Source organism: Marmota marmota, unplaced genomic scaffold (genome assembly GCF_001458135.2).
Source record: "Marmota marmota marmota unplaced genomic scaffold, marMar, whole genome shotgun sequence".
NCBI classification, from domain to species: Eukaryota; Metazoa; Chordata; class Mammalia; order Rodentia; family Sciuridae; genus Marmota; species Marmota marmota.
The window spans coordinates 29,569,383-29,590,333 of record NW_026000108.1 but is presented as its reverse complement, the minus strand read 5'-3'; the positions used below and the strand labels follow the sequence as shown (position 1 = coordinate 29,590,333).

At 42.2% G+C, this 20,951-nt stretch overlaps 1 protein-coding gene across 6 annotated transcripts in view; it reads right to left on the bottom strand.

The window, feature by feature from the left end:
- The window catches only part of Tbc1d1 (TBC1 domain family member 1), a 203,178-nt gene that overhangs the window by 22,178 nt on the left and 160,049 nt on the right, over positions 1–20,951 (bottom strand). For all 6 annotated transcript variants that reach the window (XM_015482021.2, XM_048784323.1, XM_015482022.2 and 3 more), the window contains 4 exons: positions 19,928–20,113; positions 14,226–14,387; positions 9,285–9,443; positions 196–440 (listed from right to left, as the gene is read on the bottom strand). In XM_015482021.2, coding sequence (XP_015337507.1) covers positions 196–440; positions 9,285–9,443; positions 14,226–14,387; positions 19,928–20,113 — 752 coding nt within the window. The remainder of the gene's footprint in view (positions 1–195; positions 441–9,284; positions 9,444–14,225; positions 14,388–19,927; positions 20,114–20,951) is intronic.

Genomic DNA, 20,951 nt, shown 5'->3' with positions numbered 1-20,951 from the left:
TAGTATCTTCCTATAGGTCATCGTGCAAGTCTACAGAGCACAAGGAACAATGTCTCGCACAGAAAAAGCTATCAGCAATCTCGACTATTAGAAGGTTAACAGGTGTTAGAAAGGCTCCTTAGGTTTACATGAGAGGGACAACACAAATTTTTAGCATTTGTTTTTATTATTAAAGACATAAGAAATGTTCTATACCTGTAAAATTATCATGTCTGGCCGATATTGCTTCCGCAGTCCCATGTCAAACATCAAAAACTTGAGCATTTTAAACGCCTCTTCCTCACTCATATGAAGAAGCAAAATGCCTGCCACAAAGCTGAGGCCTTGGCAGTATCCTACTTCCTGGTCTAGAAGTGAGTAGGCCTTCAAAATGTTGTAAAGTGACAGCTGCCCTGCTCCAAGCTGGGCAGAGAAGTACGGATGTGTTGGAAAGGTTCGCCCTGGGAAAAGAATACAGAGAAATTATAATGAAAAAGAAAGATTACTGAGCCAGAAATGCAATGTGCTTCAGATTAAAGCAACAATCTTTAGAAGCTGGATCATAACATAAATCAGCCTTTAACACCACCTCTGCTCTCTGAACAAGGTCAGCTAGTTGTTTCTGGAATAATGTTTGCAATTCAAAAATCAGCAATAAATCAAGCTTTTTATTTTTTTTGGTGGTGATTCAGGTGAAAAAAATCAGAATGATCTTTGGTCCTGCAAATGTCTACATTTCAACAGAAAACAAAAAGAAAACCATTGAACTTCCATTCTCAAGAGGAACATGATAGTCCTGGTTTCTTGAGCCCCCATCCTACTCTCTTGTTACAGGTCCCCCAGTCAACCTTTCCAAGACCACATGAACTTTGCTGGCAAATGCGTCTCATCGCATGCACATTTATGTACTCCAAACCACAGGCATGTCCCCCAACAGGCTGCCGGGCAGAGGGTGTTTCCTTTCACCCAAGAGTTGCCTTCCAGAAGAGAGTTAAAAAAAATAACAGAAATGTCTCAAAAATCCTGATTATCTTCACCAAAAGCTGACATTCAAATAAAATGGTGGGGGGCTTTTTCTGGTTTTTGTCCCCTCCCTCTGGAATGTGACGCACAGGAGGGGGGTTTCCAGGGAGCATAAAAGCTCCTGGCTAAGATAGGATATTTACAGGCGCGCTTGAACACAGGTCAGGTCAACAGAGGTGCATCTGGCCACACGTTATTTATAGTTATTTGGTCTCAGCAGAGGAGGGAGCTAAATTTATGTGTTTTCTTCAGCTTCTTGAGAAAGCGGTTAATCCATCCAGATGGGCTGGTCTGAAGGTGACTGAAGAGTATGACAACGTCACGTCTTTCCTGTTCTGTAGTCAATTCTTTCTGGCTCTACCTCTCCCCAACAATTCTTTCCTAGATACTCCTTGTCTATGTTACTCTGCTGCTAGAAAGTAATGAAATTCTCCCCAGTGCTCACAGAACAAATGTTCTACTCTACTAGTCTGGAACCCTGCCCACCCACCTCCCACCTCTGGCACGTACAGCTCTGAATAGACTATTTAGTTCTCTGAACCTTGGCCTCCACTTCTTTAACATAAGCAGAACAGCAAGACACATATCTGGCAGATATATACCACACACATTCTCAAGACCCCACTTCCAAGCAAGACAGAGAAAAAAAGAGGTATGTATACCACAGTTCTGAAGTACTAATGCAAAATAATTTACATTCAAGGTAGAAGAGTGACCCTATATTACTTTATTAACTATAATGTTCCACATGAGCCTGGAAATTTTACTAATGTACTTCCAGAGGCAAAGGAAAGTTTCAGCTCAATAACTGATTTTCACAAAATTTGAAATTCAATTGTGCAGAAAAGAAATCTGTCATGGGCCATCTGTGGGCTGTGTGCAGACTGTTGCTCATAGTAGCCTAGTGAGGGGATAAGTGGCAGTGGGAACTTCCCAAGGCACCCACCACAGCGACTGACCACCTGATGCCGGTGAACTTACCACTCAAACTCTGCTAAAGATCCCAGACGCACCTGAGATAGGTGTGACCTGAGAAGTTGCCAATCAACCTGCCGACTACTAGACATCTCAAAGCAAGACTCAGCCCCTGAAACCTTATCCCTGCCTTTGATGTACCCTGTTAAATAAAACACCAGAGCCATCTTCTCTTTGTCTAGTTCCAGAGCCCATGTGGACAAGATCTATCAAGGTCTTTGTGTTTGTAAATATATTTCTGAATATTTGTGTTTTGTTATTTACTAATTATTTGAGACTTTTAAGTTTTAAGGTGGCTTACATTCTCCTGGGCAGGAAGAGCCACCCCCCAATGAGACACTGGCAATCGACCCTGTTAGAAAGCTACTATAAATTCCAGGTAATAATAATAAACATTATCACCTCCTAGATTCACTGAATACCTGTGAACCCTAGCCTTTCCCATCTTTAGTTACTACTCAAACCAGTCAAGTCATCCATGTTGCAGAGTCTTAGAAAGTGTAATTGATTTTCTTTATGCCAGAAACTTATCAAGCTAGAAGAAGTTTCCCAGTGTGTTCCATGAGATTCTAAATGCAATTTTCAGTCACAGAGTGCTGTACTCAGCACAGTAAGATGGGTACTCCGGTCTACACTAGGTAGGGAAAGAGCCCTGAGCTTGGCCTTCAGCTCCTGACTGACTGGAGAATGACTGTCTATCTGACTCTGTGGTGCAGTCCATGTTCTACATTGTATTCTATTCCTATCTTACCTTCTTAGAGGTCAACAGTTCACAACTGTGGTCAGTCTAAAGGCCCTGGGTGGGGGGTTGAGGGTCTCCCTTTCAGGGGTCACCCTTCTGTTTTCTAATTACAGATCTGAGGAGTCGGTAGGTTTTTTTGTTTGTTTTTTGGTGGACTTGAAATAACATAACCACAACAGAGAGAATAAAGCAAATATGATAATCCAGCTGATTCTATTTAAATCAGATATGCAAGACACTTAACTGTAAAACATCAGTCTTCTTACCTTTTTTGAAAAGTCATTTCCATAATACATTTATGAGTTTATTATAGTTATTTTAAAATAAATATACAAGTATTTTTAAACTTTATCAGTTTTAATTTCGAATGTAGTAAATATGGACAGGAATTGTTCATATAAACAAAAACTCTTTGGGCTATTCAACAATTTTAAATGAAAGGGATTCTGATGTCAGAATTTTTGAAACACCACAACTTTTCACATTCCTGACATAGACCAGATATGGAGGGCGAGGCAGGCCACTAGGCAGAGAATGGACCATTCGGATTAAAAATGTTCCCAAGAAAATCCATATTCATATAATCCAGCACTGGTGCTGCAGACTGCTAGCACCCCAAACTAGCAGGCATTGAGCTGGCACTAGGGAGAAAAAACACAGTTCCTAAAGACCATACATGTGATGCTCATCTGCAATGGGTTCTAGGGCCTGGAGCCTTGCATAGCGCACACCTGAAGACATGGTCAACCCCTTGCACTTCACTGCTCACTCAGCAGTCACTATGAGCAAAATATTGTTTGCTTTAAGTTCAAAATTTGTGGAAAGAGGTTTTAGAAGTCTCACTCTCACCCCAAACCCAGAAGCACACTGGCTCTGGAAGACTTCAGCTTAGGGAAAAGAAGCTCACTTCTGCAAACTAGAAGGAAACTGGATAAAAACTGTGAAAAGCTTCCTACAAGTACATTGAAATAAGAGAATTGCCTCTTTAAACTGTCTTCTACAGTTTACCACAAAGTAAAGAACTGCAGATCTTTACAATTTCTGGCTAAAGCAGTCTACCTTCATGTGCAAAATGAGAATGAGACTGAGAGATTCAGTGGGGAGCAAACATGAGCACAAAGAAAATCCCCTAATTATATTAAAGCCAATGTAATGATTTTTGTGACCTAGAACTTAACTTTCATGGAATGCTCTGCCATCTAAGTGTTCCCAAGGAATTGCACTCTAAGGGATGCTTTTCCACATTCCCCTCCCCCTCCCCACTCCAGGGGAAGGGTGAAGAACCTTCCTTAGCAGTTTCCAGAGGAATTGCATCTGATTACCTGGGGCTGGCTGAACATGTACCTTCCAGGCTGGCCCCTCAGAAATATGTTTATAAGCTCCTCAAGGGATCCTGCAGGTGGTCCTTGCCCAATGCAGTGAGGAGCACTGTCCAATCTGAGTGTCCTGCCTCATTCTACAGAGCCCACCTGACCTCACTTTGGGTGAGGCCCCTGCTTACTCTGTCAACTACACTGTAACTATTAGTAGAGGCCTGAGGCCTCTCCACAGAACCCTGGGGCCACCTGCAAAGCTATTCAGTCTGGCTGAGGCTATGAACAGTTGGTTACTAATGACTTTCTTTTGCTCCTCTCCTCAGGGGCCTGGAGATCCCCGAATCTTTGCAGTGGTTCTGGAAACCAGCAAGCCCACCCAGACCTCCAACTCCTGGGCTGTTTCCTTATTTGCAAAAGATAGAGAAACCCACAAGCAAATGATCTGCAGGATTCTTTCCTGGATGAGGATCTGTGGTCCTAACGTCCTCTTAAATTATTGCATTTGGCTCTGAGCAGAATCTGAAAAGAGGAACTGAACCAGAAAAAAAATACCCTTTATATCACTCCTTAGACTTTTAAATAATTTCATCATCAGTTGCCTAATGACTGCTTTCTCTCTCTGGAATGTGTGCTTCCTAAAGGCAAGAACACACCAGGTGTTCAAGAACTATCTGGAATCCCCATCAATGGCATGGTGGGGAGATTAAACAAGGAGAGGTTTAACAAGTCTCACTCCCACCCCAAACCCAAAAGCACACTGGATTATTTCTAGAACAATCTGACAGCACAGTGACTGCTGGTGCTGGGCTCTATGTACATCTGTGCCCACCTCCACCACCCCTGACTTCATGCTGATAGCTTAAAAGTGATGGTGGTAGCGTCTTGACACCATGGAAATCTGCAAATACTTAATAGGAGGGCTTCTTTTGGCAGGGTGGCGGGAAGAACTGGTTGTTAGCACATGCACAACTGAGGGGAGCAGGAAGAGTACAAACCTCTAACAGGAAATGAAATCACACCCCATTTCACTTACCTTTTATAACCCGCCTTTAGTAATATCTCTCTGAGGTTACAGGGCACATTTGAATGACCAAATATGATTTTATGATGTAACCTCAATGATATCAGAAATAACAGCATATGCTGGAATAGTGCAGGCAGCTGCTGGTGCAGGAATTTATTAGACTGAGACTGTGACTGTTCAGCTGACCTCCACAGAGCAGAGGCCTAGACTGGACAGACAGGTAAGTACTTACTGAGACCACTGCAGATAAATTCTCGGCCCTTCTCTGGCTTTTGGCATGGAAGTTTTTAGTTTCTCATAACAGACTCCAACCCAAATATGAAAGAAAAGGCAGTACTCCCACTGCACCTGTCAGCAAGGACCAGCAATAGATGTGGCACAGTACTGCCAGCACTAGCCAGGCAAGGGGAAGGGAGACACTCGCCGTTCCTTATATGAGGTCACCATAAACACCCTCAACTGACAGCCTCATTGTTGGAAGTCCACTACTCTTTCACTTCTATGGATTCTAAAAAGGCAAGGAAAAATTCTTTCTCAACACTTGGACCAGTTCCTTTTCTTCCAGACAACAGGCAGGTTTTAAACCTCTGGTTAAAATACATAAGTGGGGGGAGGACTGGGGATATAGTTCAGTTGGTAGAGTGTTTGCCTCACATGCACAAGGCCCTAGGTTCAATTCCCAGCAACACACACACACACACACACACACACACACACACACACAAAATCAGGTGGAAGTTAAAGCACGACAGATCCTAGGCTGCAGTCTTGACCCAAGTATATCCTTGACACGTGTACTGTGCCACTCTGGCAGCGTGGGCAGCCTGAGTTCATATGACTGGTGCAGGGTTTCTAGAAGCCCATTCAAAATGCCACTTCTGGGCACAGAGATTCATCAGACCCTCACAGCCCTACCCAGTGCACCACTTTACTGACCTACAACACACATTAATTAAATTGTAAGAAGTGATGTGGGAGATGAGTTCCCACCCTGCTCTCTGCCTTAGCAGGGATTCTATGTCTCTGGACTGTCAAGGGTTCTTCCACGTAAATCCCTCCTCTCACAGGAGAGGCCAGACAGCATCACCAGGTGGAAGTAGCTACCTGATGAAGGCATTCCAGGAAGGGAGCAGAAAAAGTGAGCCTGAGAAGAGGCTTCAGGGAGTTGCTCAGTGTCACCTGCAGCCCCCAATGTGGGTGTGATGGGAGTAGAAGCCCCAGTTAAATGGCAGAATGCTTGGTGGTCCATGTCATCCACCCCGAACAGAGAGTCAGAGACTAGAGAGGAGAAAGGTCAGGGTCATCTGAATCCTGGACAATGGGTGTAGCTGGAACCAGGCATAAAGAGTGGGGAAAGTTCCTGAGTGACCTGCCAAGTGTCACCTGCCAAGCCACTAGAGCAGTCATTTCCTCCTGGGTTCACATGTAGGGATGGAGGGGACAGAGAAGAAGCAACAGGTATCCCAGAGGGGCAGGACATGGAAGCCACTGAGTAGCCTGTGGCTTGGGCATCGCACTCAATCCTCAGGGCCTCATTCATCTTCTCTAAAATGTAACTAACATGCCCAATTCCATACAGTGCTGCATAAAGAAGAAACCTGACCAAGCAGGAGGAAACACTTCACAAACTATGAAATACCACCCAACTATAAGGTCTATTATTCTTACTCTTTGGAGATGTAAATCTTAACAAAATTCTATTTAAACTAAAAGCCAATTTCAGAAAGTAAAGCAAGAAGCAGGGGAAGAAAAAAAAATCATTAAAAACCAAAATACATCAAACCAATAAGTCCCTGTTCTGGCCAGCATAGGGATGCCACTTTAGAAATGCAGGACTGATTTGACTTCACTCTGTACCTATTTGGCCCCCAGGTGGCCATGGTGTATGTGAAACAGGGAGTGCACACTCAGCATCTGACTGGGTACAACATGGTCTCGGTGAGAGGTAAGAGGAGTCCCTGCTGGGTCTGGGTCAACATTCAGGCTTCTCAGAGTCAAGTGGGGGAGAGGAGCTGACCCTGGGAGGGTCCCCGGATAACTTCACAAAGTGAGTTGGAAAATACATTGTGCTTCTTTTAGGACTTTGGGAGGGTGTCTGGGGGGTATTGAAAATGGAGACCAGGTCAGGTTTGGGTAAGAGGTGAGGAGAGGGGTCAGCACTGGGGGGCAGGGGATGATGCAGCTGGCCTCTGGGGCACAGAAGGGAGAGACTAAAGATGGGAAAGGACAGGAGGATATAGTGTAGCCAGGCTCTGCCAGCCTCAGCAGAGAGGCCACCTGGTCGGGTGTGGGAGGCCTGGCCAAAATGTGGCTCTGGGGCTGATCTGCACTGTCTCCTCCCTCACAGAAAAGTGATGACATCCAAGCGACACAAGGCGGAGGGAGATTCTGCCTGTGGAAGAGGAACAAAGAGGAAAATGCTCCCTCCTCCCGTCCACGAAGGAGTACAGCGGGACGGGAGGAACTCTCTGTACTCCCTTTCAACTTCCCACCCTGAATTTATTTTTCACTTCATTTCACATGATAGGAACATGATGTCATTTTCTCTGTTAGTCATCATATTAGCAGCAAGGCTACTGCCAACTCACAAAACTGCTATCCCTGGGGTCAGTGGGCCAAACGGGCTCCAGCCACCAAGGCCTGTCACAATCTCCCAGCATCACAATCCACAGAGCTTCTGGACTCAGGGGCCTTCAGGAGGTGGGGCCTTACTGTACTGCAGAGTTAACATGGATTTAGGTCCTGGCACCTCTGCTGAGGTGACTCTAACGTCTCTGTGCTTTAGGTTCCTCATTAGGATATATACAGGTCTAGTCTCGGGGCTATTGTGAGAGTTGCGTGAAATTGCAACGCTAGAGCAATGCCTCTCAGTCAACATCCCAAAGAGTCACTAAGCATCTACAATGTGACAGGCACTATCCTAAGAGTGGAAGGTATGCTGGTGAAATAGCCAAGTCCAGACTACAGAGGGCTATATCCTACGGGGTGGCAGTGGGGGGACCTGTCAGGTGGGACAGTCAAGAGCATGGGTTCTGACACCATACTGCTTCGCAGAAAGTAGGCTGTGTCGTTTTGAACAAGTCGCTTAACCTCTGTTTCAAATTTCTCAACAATATCTGTGACAGTGTTATGAGGACTAACTCAAGTAGATTACTCTTACACAACATTCAGCCCAAAGTACTGTTAAGTATTAGCTTCAAATAATAACACACTATGAATACCAAATGTGATAAACTTCAAGGGGGAAAGAGCATGGGATGGGGGTGGAAGGGCTTGGCAGAAGCACCTAGTCCAGGCTGCATGTGGAGAAGAGGCCACAGCCAGGGACAGTTTCTGAAAGATAACATTTAAGGTTAGAAAACTGACAGTCTTGCTACTGCCTGAACCCACGTATTTTCTCTGCCTCTTGCCACCTCCTTCAGGGTTGCTGGGCTATACGCAACCTCGCATTGACAGGGCCGCTGGGGAGGCTGCACGGGGGCAATCAGGACAGGTATCTTGGAAAGCAGGGCCACGTGCTCCACTGACAGCATGACAAGCTCCTACTCTGGAGCCTGCTCCCCATCAAAGAAGACCGGGCCCTTATAAAGGGCAGCAGGCAAGAGGACACCGGGCCACTGCAACCCCTGCAGGGCTCCAGACAGGGAGGGTCCTTTGTACACCACCATGAAGTCCCAGTTCAGCCATGTCTCCACTATAGCAACTAAACATATATCTGATACATTGTTTCTATCTTCATGTTTTTAAAACTGGTCAAGAGATAAGGTGTCAACCCATTTTCAAAATAAAATCATCCCAAATGCAGACATCATGCACACACACACACTCTAGGCTTCCTACAATTTTTCCAAATGAATGAGCAGTAAAGAGCGGCTCCTGTAATTAAACCAAGTCTGTATGTTTCTCAGGATGTTCCTTCAGCTGACTATAAAAACGTCCTATGGATACCTGAATTACCGAGTAAACTACAGTTATGACCTAATGAACGGCCTTAATGAATACCCCCATCAAGCAGAAGAAGCGAGCTGCCAGTAAAAACAGAGATTTTTATATACTTGAAGAGGACATTTGTGATTACTCTAGGGCTTTTTAAATTAAAAGTCTCAGCCGTAAATTTTGATTGCTCAACCTAAAGGCAGATCACTAAATAACTTGAACAGTCTCTTCAGATTTTTCAAGGGAGGGAGCCATCCATTTCCATCTGCAGTCGATAGTTCAGACTCACCGAGGTCAATAAGAATGGCGTGCTGCTGGGAGGTTAGCTGCTTTAGGAGCTCTTTGTAGGGCACATCCTTTGGCTGCTGTTTACTGGGAAACGGATGTTTGAGGTGGAACTGCTCTGCTAGAAATTTCCAGATTTCACCCCGGTGATGACGAGGCACACCTTTGGGGGAAGGCAGAAAGTATAAAGGCACAATTTATGAACAGAACACAAGTTAACAATAAAAATAAGCTGTGTTTCATTTCACTGAACCAACTTCTTGCTGCATTATGAATTCTCAGCCCAGCAAGGGGAGGAAAACAACCCCAAATTTGTTCCCTGCTTCCTTCCAACCAACCCCCCATTCTCCCCTCACTTCCCCAGCCCTGTCCCTGGTTCTTTTAACCTTTCTGGGTTTTTTTTTTTTGGGGGGGGGGGGTGCTGGGAATTGAACCCAGGGTTCTTAACCACTAAGCCATAACTCCTTTCTATTTTTTATCTTGAGATAGGGTCTAAGTTGCTGAGGCTGGCTTTGAACTTGTGATCCTCCTGCCTCAGCTCTCAAGCTGTTGGATGGGCCAACTCACTTTGCTCCTTTCACCTTTCTAAGACGTTCTATGTTGGGACTGTTAAGACACTTCGAGGGATTAAACCAGTGAATATGACACAAGCCCCAACCTGATGCCAATTAATAATGTTCTAGGAAAATAAGAGCAAGCATGACAAAATACAGAATGAACTGTGATCACATAAAAGGGACAGAACCCAAGTAAGGCAGAGCTCAGATGAAGGACAGCTGGCTCACTGCTACCAGAGCATTGCAGGTTTCACGGAATCCATCACTTAATAAGCCAAACCTTAAGGATGAAAGAAAAGGATGAAAAACAAATGAGAGAGGGATTCTTAAGGGTTTTGAGTTGCTGCAGGCACCTTTTGGAAATGCTTCAGGTGTAATAAGTACTTTGTTTCTTCTTTTACATCTATGAATTATTAAAAAAAAAAAAAAAGTTGGCTTTTGGGAGAAACATAGGTCCCAATTAACTGACTACATCCCATGCCTTCTCTAATGTTTATCCCAGCATTAATCTGATGATTCTGTGCAGTAAATTGAATGGTGCCTCCCCAAAAAAGTGTATGTCCACTTCCTAATCCCTGGAGCCTAATTTTCTCTTATGTGGGAAAAGGGTCTTTGCAGATTTAATTAAATAAGGATCCTGGATTGAGGAGATCACTCTGGATCATCCAGGTGGGCCCTAAATCCAGAGACAAGTATTGGTATAACAGACACACAGAGGAGAAGATGGAGGAGGAGGGAGCCAGCGTGACTGCGGAAGAGGCAGAGGATGTGGACACACTCAGGAAGCTGGCAGCCAGCAGTAGCGGGAAGGGGCCAAGTGCAGTCCCACTGACACCTTGACTTTGGACCTCCAGAACTGTGAAGAAAAATTTCTGTTGTTTTAGGCAACAAAGTTGTAATAATTTGTTACATAGAACTAGGAAATCCTGATATCTGCTATTTTATGTAGTGCCATTTCTTCTCTGCTTCCCTACCCATTCAGTCTTGGATAAAACACATACCACTCTAACTTCAGACTCAGACTAGAAGCAAACATGAGCAGGAAAACAGCCAGCATGGTAAGTGATTTATAGTGGGGCTTTCTTTGGAGAACATTCTCAGGGAAAATGGAAAATATTCCCAAGTTATGAGATGTCCTCTTATAATAATTTCCTCTTATTACTAAATCATTCCCATTATCTTATCAGAAATTTGTTTTTTTGGAGGAAGAGAATACTGGCTGTGTCACTAGAGAGTACCAGATATGCTGGGATTCAAGAGTTAGTTTAGATTCTCTGATTTATCAATGCAAAGGGTCATGCAAATTGGACCCAACATTTTTGCTAAGAATGGCCTGGAGTGCCCTGTGAGCTCAGTTGTGCTTTTCTCCTAACTCAATAGAGAGACCTGGTAGTGGAGCTCTCCAGGGCCTATAGGCAAGGTTTTGGGTGGGCAGAAGGCCATTCCTCCACCTTTCATGTAAATAACTTTTTATTTTTGAATAGTATCATATGCTCACTGGGCTAGGAGGAAGGATGAAAATGCAGAAGATACAAAGAAGAAAGTGAAAAATCACTCACAACTAGAGTGAACATATAATTTACCATCCAAAACAGGAACTTCTGAAAGTGAAGGAGGAAGGCTACTGATTCCAAGACAAGAGCTGGAAACCAGGACTGTGCTGGTGACCCGGGGGGGCATGTCACCCTGCCTATAACCCAGATATCTGCAAACACAATGATGCTTCTCCATGTATTTGCTATGGAAATATTAACTGCACAAGACCACACTGTACTATATATTTTTTTCTCACTGAACAACCTGTCCCAAACATTTTATGTCAGTAAATAGACATCTACTCTATCATTTTCAAGGAGTATGACATAGAATGGTCATGACTGGATTCTTCGGGGTCTAGCTATTAAACAGTGTCACAATATCATAATAAGCATGCTTGCATAGTTTTTTTTTTTTTTTTTGCATAGTTTTTTGACTGACTAATTTCTAGAATAAGTTTTTCTAAATGGTACAGCTGGGTCAAAGCTAAGCAGAGTTTGCATCTGGTTGATATTTCTCATTACTCAGGTGGCCACTTTGCAATTCCATTCCTAGGAAAATATGTTCCAGCTTTTTAAGGTTTATATTTAGAAATACTTAGAGAAATCATTCTGGCCCAAACTAAATTCTGAAATTCCACAGAATTATTTTCTATTCTCCCTTGCTAGCTCCTCAATCCTGCCACTTCCATCTAATCTCAACTTGGGAAAATTTTATGAATTTCTTTATTTCTGTCACATAGCTACATTTGGTTCTACTGAGTTCAAATGGACCTAGTCCTGAGTGGCCAGCTGTTGGAAATAAGGGTTGCACACAGGGATTTATACCTATGTTTCTAAGTACTCTATGTATGTATTTTTATTTTATTTATCTTATAAAATAATTTACTAGTTTTTTTAATAAAATAAAAATTTTATTTATTTTTATTTTTAAATTAAATTCCACAAACGGACAGTGGTCATTTGTTTGGAACCGTTCAGTTTTAATATGTTGAAGCTGACTGACTGATGAAGTCCTTGAAACCATAAGAAGGATGGCTCTTGAATCACAGCAATGTGATGAAGTCAGGGTCATCACACTGAGGTGTGAGCTTCAGCTCATCTTGGAATGTACACTGTCCAGCATCCCTGCCAGACTTCACCAATCAGGGCCCAGGTTCCTAGAGTGTTTCTCTTGGTCTCCTTCTAAAACACACAATGAGAAACCAATGTCCAGGTGCTGAGAAACTCCAACATCTGAACAGCTGCCACAGAACACACAAGGCCTTCTGCAGAAGCAACACCAACAAGAACAGAAGTGTTCTTTCCTTCTCTTTTGAAACAGCCATCAGGGGCCACCTGGTGTAACCAGGTGGAGGTGTATACATCCAACAACCATGACGGTTACAAATATCAGAACTATAAGATAGCCCTAAGGTCCTCTGCTTGGTCTAAGCCTCTCGTGCTACCAGGGAGGAGGCAGGATCCCAGAAAGGTAAGGACACCTGCCAAAGGTCAAAATGGAAGCTTCCACCAATTCAGACCCTAAGTCCTCACCTGTGCATACATTCCTGGCTTCTGAGAACAGTATAGCCAAGGCAGTGTGGGTGTCAGAACCCTAGGAGCCCACAAAGTGACCGTTCTGTGGACCTTTAGCCATCATTATCAGCTGTTCTAAACCTAAGGGTCCTTATCCATGGTAAGGGGAAAGTGGCAACCAGCAATAACTACACAGGATCACTAACACAGATGCTGTCAAAATTCAGTGGAAGGTTTTAAAATGCCTAAAAGACAATGGTTCAAAAACTGCTTTGTTCCACTCTCTTAGCAATGAACTTCCTCTTCATGAAGATAAAGTCAGAAAAAACCACAGGCATACATACATACAGTACATAGAAACATAGGTATAAATCCCTGTGTGCAACCCTTATTCCCAACATCTGGCCACTCAGGACTAGGTCCATTTGAACTCAGTAGAACCAGATGTAGGACAGTACTCAGAAGGCTTCCACTCTGGCCAGCATATGCCTTTGTAAAAGAAATAATTTCACTTGAACGCAAACATTTACTGAAATTAAGCTCTAAAATGATACTTCTCAAACTATCTTTGAAAGATCAGTTTTTTAGTTTAAAAATTTTCTAATCCATTGCAGACTGATGTTTCTATTTCACAGTAAAAATGAATTAGCAGAAGACAAAACAAGAGAAACAAAATGACAAAATGTATGTCTACATTTGTTTTTTTATGAGGGTCACTGTGTTAAATTGCTGGAAACATTTCCAAATGCTTAACATCAAGTTCTGTACTTACCTCTTCATGGACCAGTAAGAGGTCAGACTGACAGATCACACTGAGACACTAGACCGTACAGCTACTCTCCGAGGCCTTATGGGACAGCAGAAACATGCTACGCATTCCATGTGTGTTTCAATGGGTCTCAGAGAGTTTAAGACTTTGCCTAAGGTCACACTGCATAGTGAAAGGACTGGGATCCAACTCTAGAGCCACCTAAAGTGCATGTCTGTGTACTATACACTGTGGTCTCCCTAGAGTACTTGGGGAGTACCACACAATTAGTTCTTAGTGTACCATTTAATTCAGAGTATATCATTAGATCATTATGCAATTTATAGGCAAGTAAACCCCTGGATTTTTCTCTATTACCTTCATGCTTTCTGGGAATAATTAATTTAAGAAGTTATGAAAGTTAATGAAACTCACATCAATTAAGATATCAAGAAATAGAGTAGGTAACAATGTGATAAAAAGAAAACAGATGGCCATTAACATTGGACTTGAACATGTCTTTATTCCACACTTCTCCCAGTCATCAGCAAGGGTGAGGCTGGCTAGCCGATTCCACATAAGCTTACCTTGTCCAACTGCCGAGTGCATTTTTTCCATATCAAACTTAATTTTTGATCTTCCTGGAGTGCTAAGCATCTTTTCCCAGACTGTAGTTACTTCTTTAAGACAAGGAGTGATTTCTTCATAATCGAGCTTCAGGCGCTTGTTCAGCAAGTCATTCTCAGAGGCTGGAAGCAACCAGGTGAGAGCAGGTTAGTGGACACCACAGCTGTAGACAACATACCCACATGGCCGCTGCTCTCAGCTACCAAGAGATGGACCAGAAATAGCTGCTGAATAGGTTAAGGATAAGTCACCCATCTTCCTTGTCCTGGAAACACTAGAACGCAGGAAGTACCTTTGATTTCTCTTATCCTTTTACCCCCGGTGTGTCCTGTTGGTCCTACTGTAAGATAAATTCCATCTCTGTTCAATTCTTTCCATTTTCACAGCTACTATGAAATTATAAACATGTCAAAAGCAAGAGCTATGTGTTCAAATTCCCAGTGTGTGGCATGGTTAGAATGCAACCTCTTTTTTCATCTACACAGGGAGGAAATACCTAAGGGTAGTTCCTCCTTATTCAGAGCCAAGCCTCTATTACCTACCATCTATGGTTGTCTTGTTTCTGTTTCCTGAAGCTAACCAGAATTCCACTCCTGTAATTCAATACTTCCTCATATACATGAAGAGAACTGTTGTGCTCCACCAAATCCATCTAGTCTAAAACTCTAGTAAGAAGAATTAGACCTAAATTACCAAATTGGAAGGGGAGAATCAATAAAGGAAAACTTCTGACAATTAAATTGATTCTCCAGTCCGATCTCTCATTTCAGGGGTTAGAAACTGAAGGTCATAAGATTAAATGATTTGCCCAGGGTTGTTCACCAGCTCCAGGAGCTGAATGCTTTTAGGCCAGTTCTGCCTGTCCTCTTAACTTGAAGGACTTTTCATCTACCATCTTTACTTTGTCCTTTTATTTTGAAAAATATTTTTTCTAGGCCCTGTTAAATTTACATCTCTGAAATTCATACTTTAAAAAAAATGTCAACCTTAAGTTGTTTTAGGTATGAGAAAACACAATAAATTCACTAGAGATGAACTAACTTGCAGCAAAATCAGGTTCAGGACTCACTGTGCTGAACAGAGACTGGTTCGCACTGGGGTCTCAGTGTCGGCCCAGGTTCTTTGGCAGTAAATTCTGCATCACATCTGGTTACCCCAACATAGTCCAGCACACTAAGCAACAAACTTGCTCTGAAGTCCACAGAACCTCACACAGCCAGAGAGAGCTGGCCTGAGGACTAAACTGCAAAGGCTAATTCTGGGTATCTTGCTGTTGTCCCAAGTACCATCCTTTGTTGCAGAATCCTAACATATCTGGGAAGTCATGACTAAATGAAATCAAATGCAATCCTGCATGAGTTGTCTAAACATCTGTTACCATATAACACGGATACAGAAACTAACTTGGACTTTTGTGACTAAATGTCAGGTCTGGTGAAGGCCCACCATGCTGTCCCATCCTCCATTCTGCTCTTAATCAACTGCTTTCACAGACAACACCCTCTAGCCAACTGCTACCATCTCTTGAAAACTTTGAAGCAGAAAGCTAAGTGGCTCAGTAATTACATAACCTCCACACTTATAGAGATTTTAGGAGAACTACACTAAGGATTTAATTCATTTTTCACAACAAATATGCATCATTTAGGGAAAAAGCTTTTGTAAATCAAAATATCTTTACCTGCAACTGGAAATTTAATATTATCACATCATATGGAGATGCAATAATGATGAACATTTAATCTTAATTAAGCATAAAATGCAGCTATATGAATTAATCTGACAAACAATAACATGCTAATCCCAAATCATGGTTACACTAAAGTACATTCTGCTGTCCTGCATTAGGATGTTCATGTCTGTATTTAAAAATAGGTGGTGGTGGTGGTGGTGGTGGGGTGCCAGGTGAAATGGTTCATGCCTATAATCCCAGGTACTCTGATGGCTGAGTGCAGAAGATCACAAGTTCAAGGCCAGCCTGGGCAACTTAGCAAGGCCCTGTCACAAAATAAAAAGGGAAAGGGATGTAGTTCAGTAGTTTCCCACTTGCCTAGCATGTGGGAAACCATGGGCTCCATCCACAGCCTTGCACAAACAAAAACCTTGCAGAGAGATTCAATGGAAGCCTGCTAGCTTGAGAAAGGTGATGCATTTTAGTCCTAACACCACCACAAATTAGCTGTGTAACTTTGAGGAAATGACAAGATTAGCTGCCAAGAGCCTACAAGGGTGTGAGGTAGATTTCAGTGATGTGGTTTGGTCCCTTCCAGGATGCAATGCCTCCAGAAGCAACAGACATTTGATCTCTGCAGTCAAAAGTCAGGAAACAGGCTTAACCAGAGGAGCAACTTTCTCATACATACCCTTTTGTTAGGGTCTGTAAACAAGTCAAGATGGCGCCTGGCATTTTGCCAGAGGGAGTGGTTTGTGGAGTAACGCCAGCGAGCCGTTAAGTGTGGAGATTACTTATTGGTTGACTGCTGTATCTAGTTTATGTTAAGTAAGGTAAGCTGTGTGGAATGTATATATACCCCTCCTGTCCTACAATAAACGGCTCCCACTCCTGCTGTATCAATCTACACAAGTTGTTCGTCACCCCCCCGGTTATTTGCGGCACCCTTTTAATTTCTTTTCCAAAGAGTATCCAAGTCAGCTTGAACACTTAATCAATTTCAAGAGATGCAATTTAACCTTCTTTTAAGAAGCAAATGAAGAAAATAATATCATCACAGAATGATGGTCTCTCCAGTACATAGTACACTGTGTAAATCTTGCTCCTGGGTGTAATGGAATAATAGTTCTAGCTGCACTCCCAAATGACCCCACAAAAAAACTCATTAATATTTTCCAGCAATCAGTCTGTTATTGCTGATTATTTTTCTCAGAAATACAGGGACTGTAGAGAATAATATAGCAAGTTGATCTATATTCAGCAAGTTGATCATGATTTGACCACAAAGATAAACATATGTCAAACAATAATAGAGCTACAAAGGAAAATCAAATTCAAGTAATAAAAACAAAAGGCCAGGGCTGGGGATGTGGCTCAAGCGGTAGTGCGCTCGCCTGGCACGCGTGCGGCCCGGGTTCGATCCTCAGCACCACATACAAAGATGTTGTGTCCGCCAAAAACTAAAAAATAAATATAAAATTAAAATAAATAAATAAATAAATAAAAATAAAAGGCCATAAGAACTAAACACTGCCAAAAAGCCCGATGGAACAAGGAAGCAGTAGAAAGATGCTGGCAAGGGCCAGTGACTTATGCAACACCTGGCAAGATGTTCCAGGTAACCCAGCAAATGCCCACCTGCTCTTCCTAGTCTGCCCAGTCATCACTGGCACAGCAGCACACACTCTGCTCTTGTGAGGTGCTGATCTCACCTCACCACTTACAGTCACAATTTCTCCCAATGTTCTAAAGAAGTCATCCAGCATCTTTCCCCTTCTGTAGCTCTGCCCTGATTTTACATGGCTGTCATTTGCAAGAAGGCTGGCCAACAGACGGTTAAGCATCCTGACCCACACGGGGAATGTAACTGCCTTTTTTTAGGGGGTGGGGGTACAGGGGATTGAACTCAGGGGCACTCAACCACTGAGCCACATACTCAGCCCTATTTTGTATTTTATTTAGAGATAGGGTTTCACTGAGTTGCTTAGCGCCTTGCTTTTGCTGAGGCTGGCTTTGAACTTGAGATCCTCTTGTCTCAGGCTCCCAAAAGCCCAATATAAACATAATAAAAAATGCTGTGCTCCAAAGCTTTCACTTAGCTGATGGCATTCTTAGTAGCGCCATGTCCATCTCTTTAGATGTGGTGTCCTCCAAAAGCTCAGGTGTGAGATAATGAAAGAAGGCTTGTTGGAGAAATGATTGGGTTATAGCCTTCACCTAATCAGTGTATTTTCTCTGCTGGGATTAACAGTGGTAAGTGGAGGCAGGTGCGGTGTGGCTGAAGGAGGTGGGGCTTTGGGGCATGGCTGTAGGGTATATATTTGTATCTGGCAAGTGGAGACCTCTCTCTCTCTCTGCTTCCTGATCATCAGTGAGCTGCTTCCCTCTGCTATACTCTTCTGCCATGATAGATTAGCTGTATATGGACTGAGACCTCTGAAACCATGAGTCCTTAAACTTTTCCTCCTCTGCAGTTGTTCTGGTCAGGTCTTTCAGTCACAGCAGCTAAAAAGCTGACTAAGACACTTATCAAATGTTTTTTTAGACACCTGCTTATAGAATTACCTTCAAGAACATGTAGAAAAATAAAGTTGGAAAAAAACTCGGCACTCACCTACACTGCCCTCCCTGTGCCAATGCCTTCCACAGCTTTTTGATGGGATGACTCATCTCTCTCAACTTCAATACTGCACACTAGAGAGCTGGTTTCACTTGAAAGCAGCTATTTGAATCATTGAATTATTTCATATCAAAGGGTCTTATTATTTTATATTTCACTTATTCTTTTTGGTCAAAATGATATGCCTATCTTAACTCTTTATTATATTTCACGAATCTGTACAGTTCTCAACCATAGAAACTGTGCTGCAAGTGCACACTGTTGTAACTCAAAAATATCTTCTGGATATGCTCACTTGCTATGCACCATGCATGACACCAAGTGCAAAGAGGAGCAGAGGTTTCTATACAACTGGAACTCATATGAGATATAATGCATTCATGAGGAGTCTTATAATAGATTTGGTGTCAAAATGACTTTTAGCTCTATACAAACACCAAGGTCAAGATTAGGGGCTGGGGTTATAGTTCAGCGGCAGAGAGTTTGCCTCGCATATGTGAGGCACTGGGTTTGATCTTCAGCACCACATAAAAATAAATAAAATAAATAAAGATGTTGTGTCTGTCCATCTTTTAAAAAAAGATCTTAAAAAAAAAAAAAGATAAGAAAACAAAAATCTGCAATCCAGGGTAATGCTCAATGGAATGTACTCTCCTTCTAAAACTCCTTCAGGCAATGGTAACATGACAGAACCCCTGCTACTGTTTCCCTTTGAAATTTATGTTCAGACTTCCTAAAATCTTCATTAATTTACATCCAGGCAGCTCTCTTTCCACAAGCCATGTACACTTAGCTTCTTAAGCTATTCAGAAAAATGGTATTTATTGGTTTAAGCATCAGTATGGAAACAGAAAATGAACAAAATCTTAACTTTCATATCTTTGTCCTATTTTGATACTGTTGGTATCAGCACAGACAAGGCTTGGCTCATGTTTTTTCAAGTTACTTGCAACTCAGTAAAAAAGGCGTAGAGTAAGGTTACAAACTTTAAGGACTTCCATAGAATCAGTTTATACATAACACCCAGGTAGAGACCCTGGCTGAGGATAAAGTAGGAAGACAGAGGAAAACAAAACAAAATATACCTTTCAGAGGTTAGAGCTTAAACTGCAACTTGTATTTCAGAAGTTCTAGACACTGTGCTAATAATGACCACCTAGGAACAATTAATATAGTTGGGGGGACAACTTTAAATCTCTAGAAGGTAAACAGTGTTGACATTACTTTGAAAAAGTAAACATATGATTGAAATGTATGTTAAGTTATTTTTTTGTTGTTTTAAGAATCATGCTTATGACTGATGTGATTCACTTTAGTACACAATGAATTAAGATCATCAGGCCTGTTCAGTTTCAATATGGCAAACCAACCTTGTAGCTTCTGATTTTCCTTCTCCATTCTGAGAAGCAGTATCTGTTGCAGAATAGCCTTTTTCCACAGCTCACGAAGCTCCCGTGATGTCCTCTTCTTTTCCTCTGGTACAGGGCCAAAGGGTCCATCTTCACATACTGGTTCTAAAGGAGACCGTGGGGGGAGCTCTCCCAGCTCTGAATAATCTGGGGAGGAAAGAAGACATACCAGAATGGTAATTTTTTAGCAACAACAAAAAATTCATGTGTATTCAAACATAGTGCCCAATCAACAAATTCTTCTCATTTACATAAAACATAATGACATCACCAAATTTAAAATTTATGTAAGTCAGAGCAAAAACATGAAACACTGACATATCAAAATGTAAGCAAAAGCTGCTGTAGTTTAAACATAAGTTTTAAGGTGTAACATTATATTCTAAAGAAGTTATTGAATAACAGCACTACTGATAATAACAGCAAATATTCTTTTGGTGGTTACTTTATACCATGCTCTAAGGACTGTATGTATAATCATTTAACACTCACAATCACCCTAAGACACAAGTACTCTATACCATTTTTTTTTTTTTTAAAAGCAAACTAAGGCATAGGGAGTTAAGTAACTTGATAAGTTATCACAAACCCAGAAAGTAGCAAAGCCTAGATTGGAATCCAAGCATCCTGGCTTCCATATGTATTCACACTGTGTTATATGACTATGTATTCTGAATAAACATGAAAACATGTTTAATAGTCAACAAAAACAGTGACCATTAACAGATCATCTAGGCTGGGCATTGTGCCAGGCATTTTCACACAGACTCATTTAATCCTGATGACAAATCCAGAAAGCAATATTAGCCTAACAAGGAAACTAAGGTCAGAAAGGCCAAGTAACTTACTCAAAGTTTTATAAGGAATAAACAGGTGGACAGGATTCCATCCCATATCTGCTTAGCTCAGAGCCTATTCTTGCTAGATATTCCTCCTACTCAATGTTTCCCTGTGTTGTGGGTTTTTCAATGTCCATATATTAGTT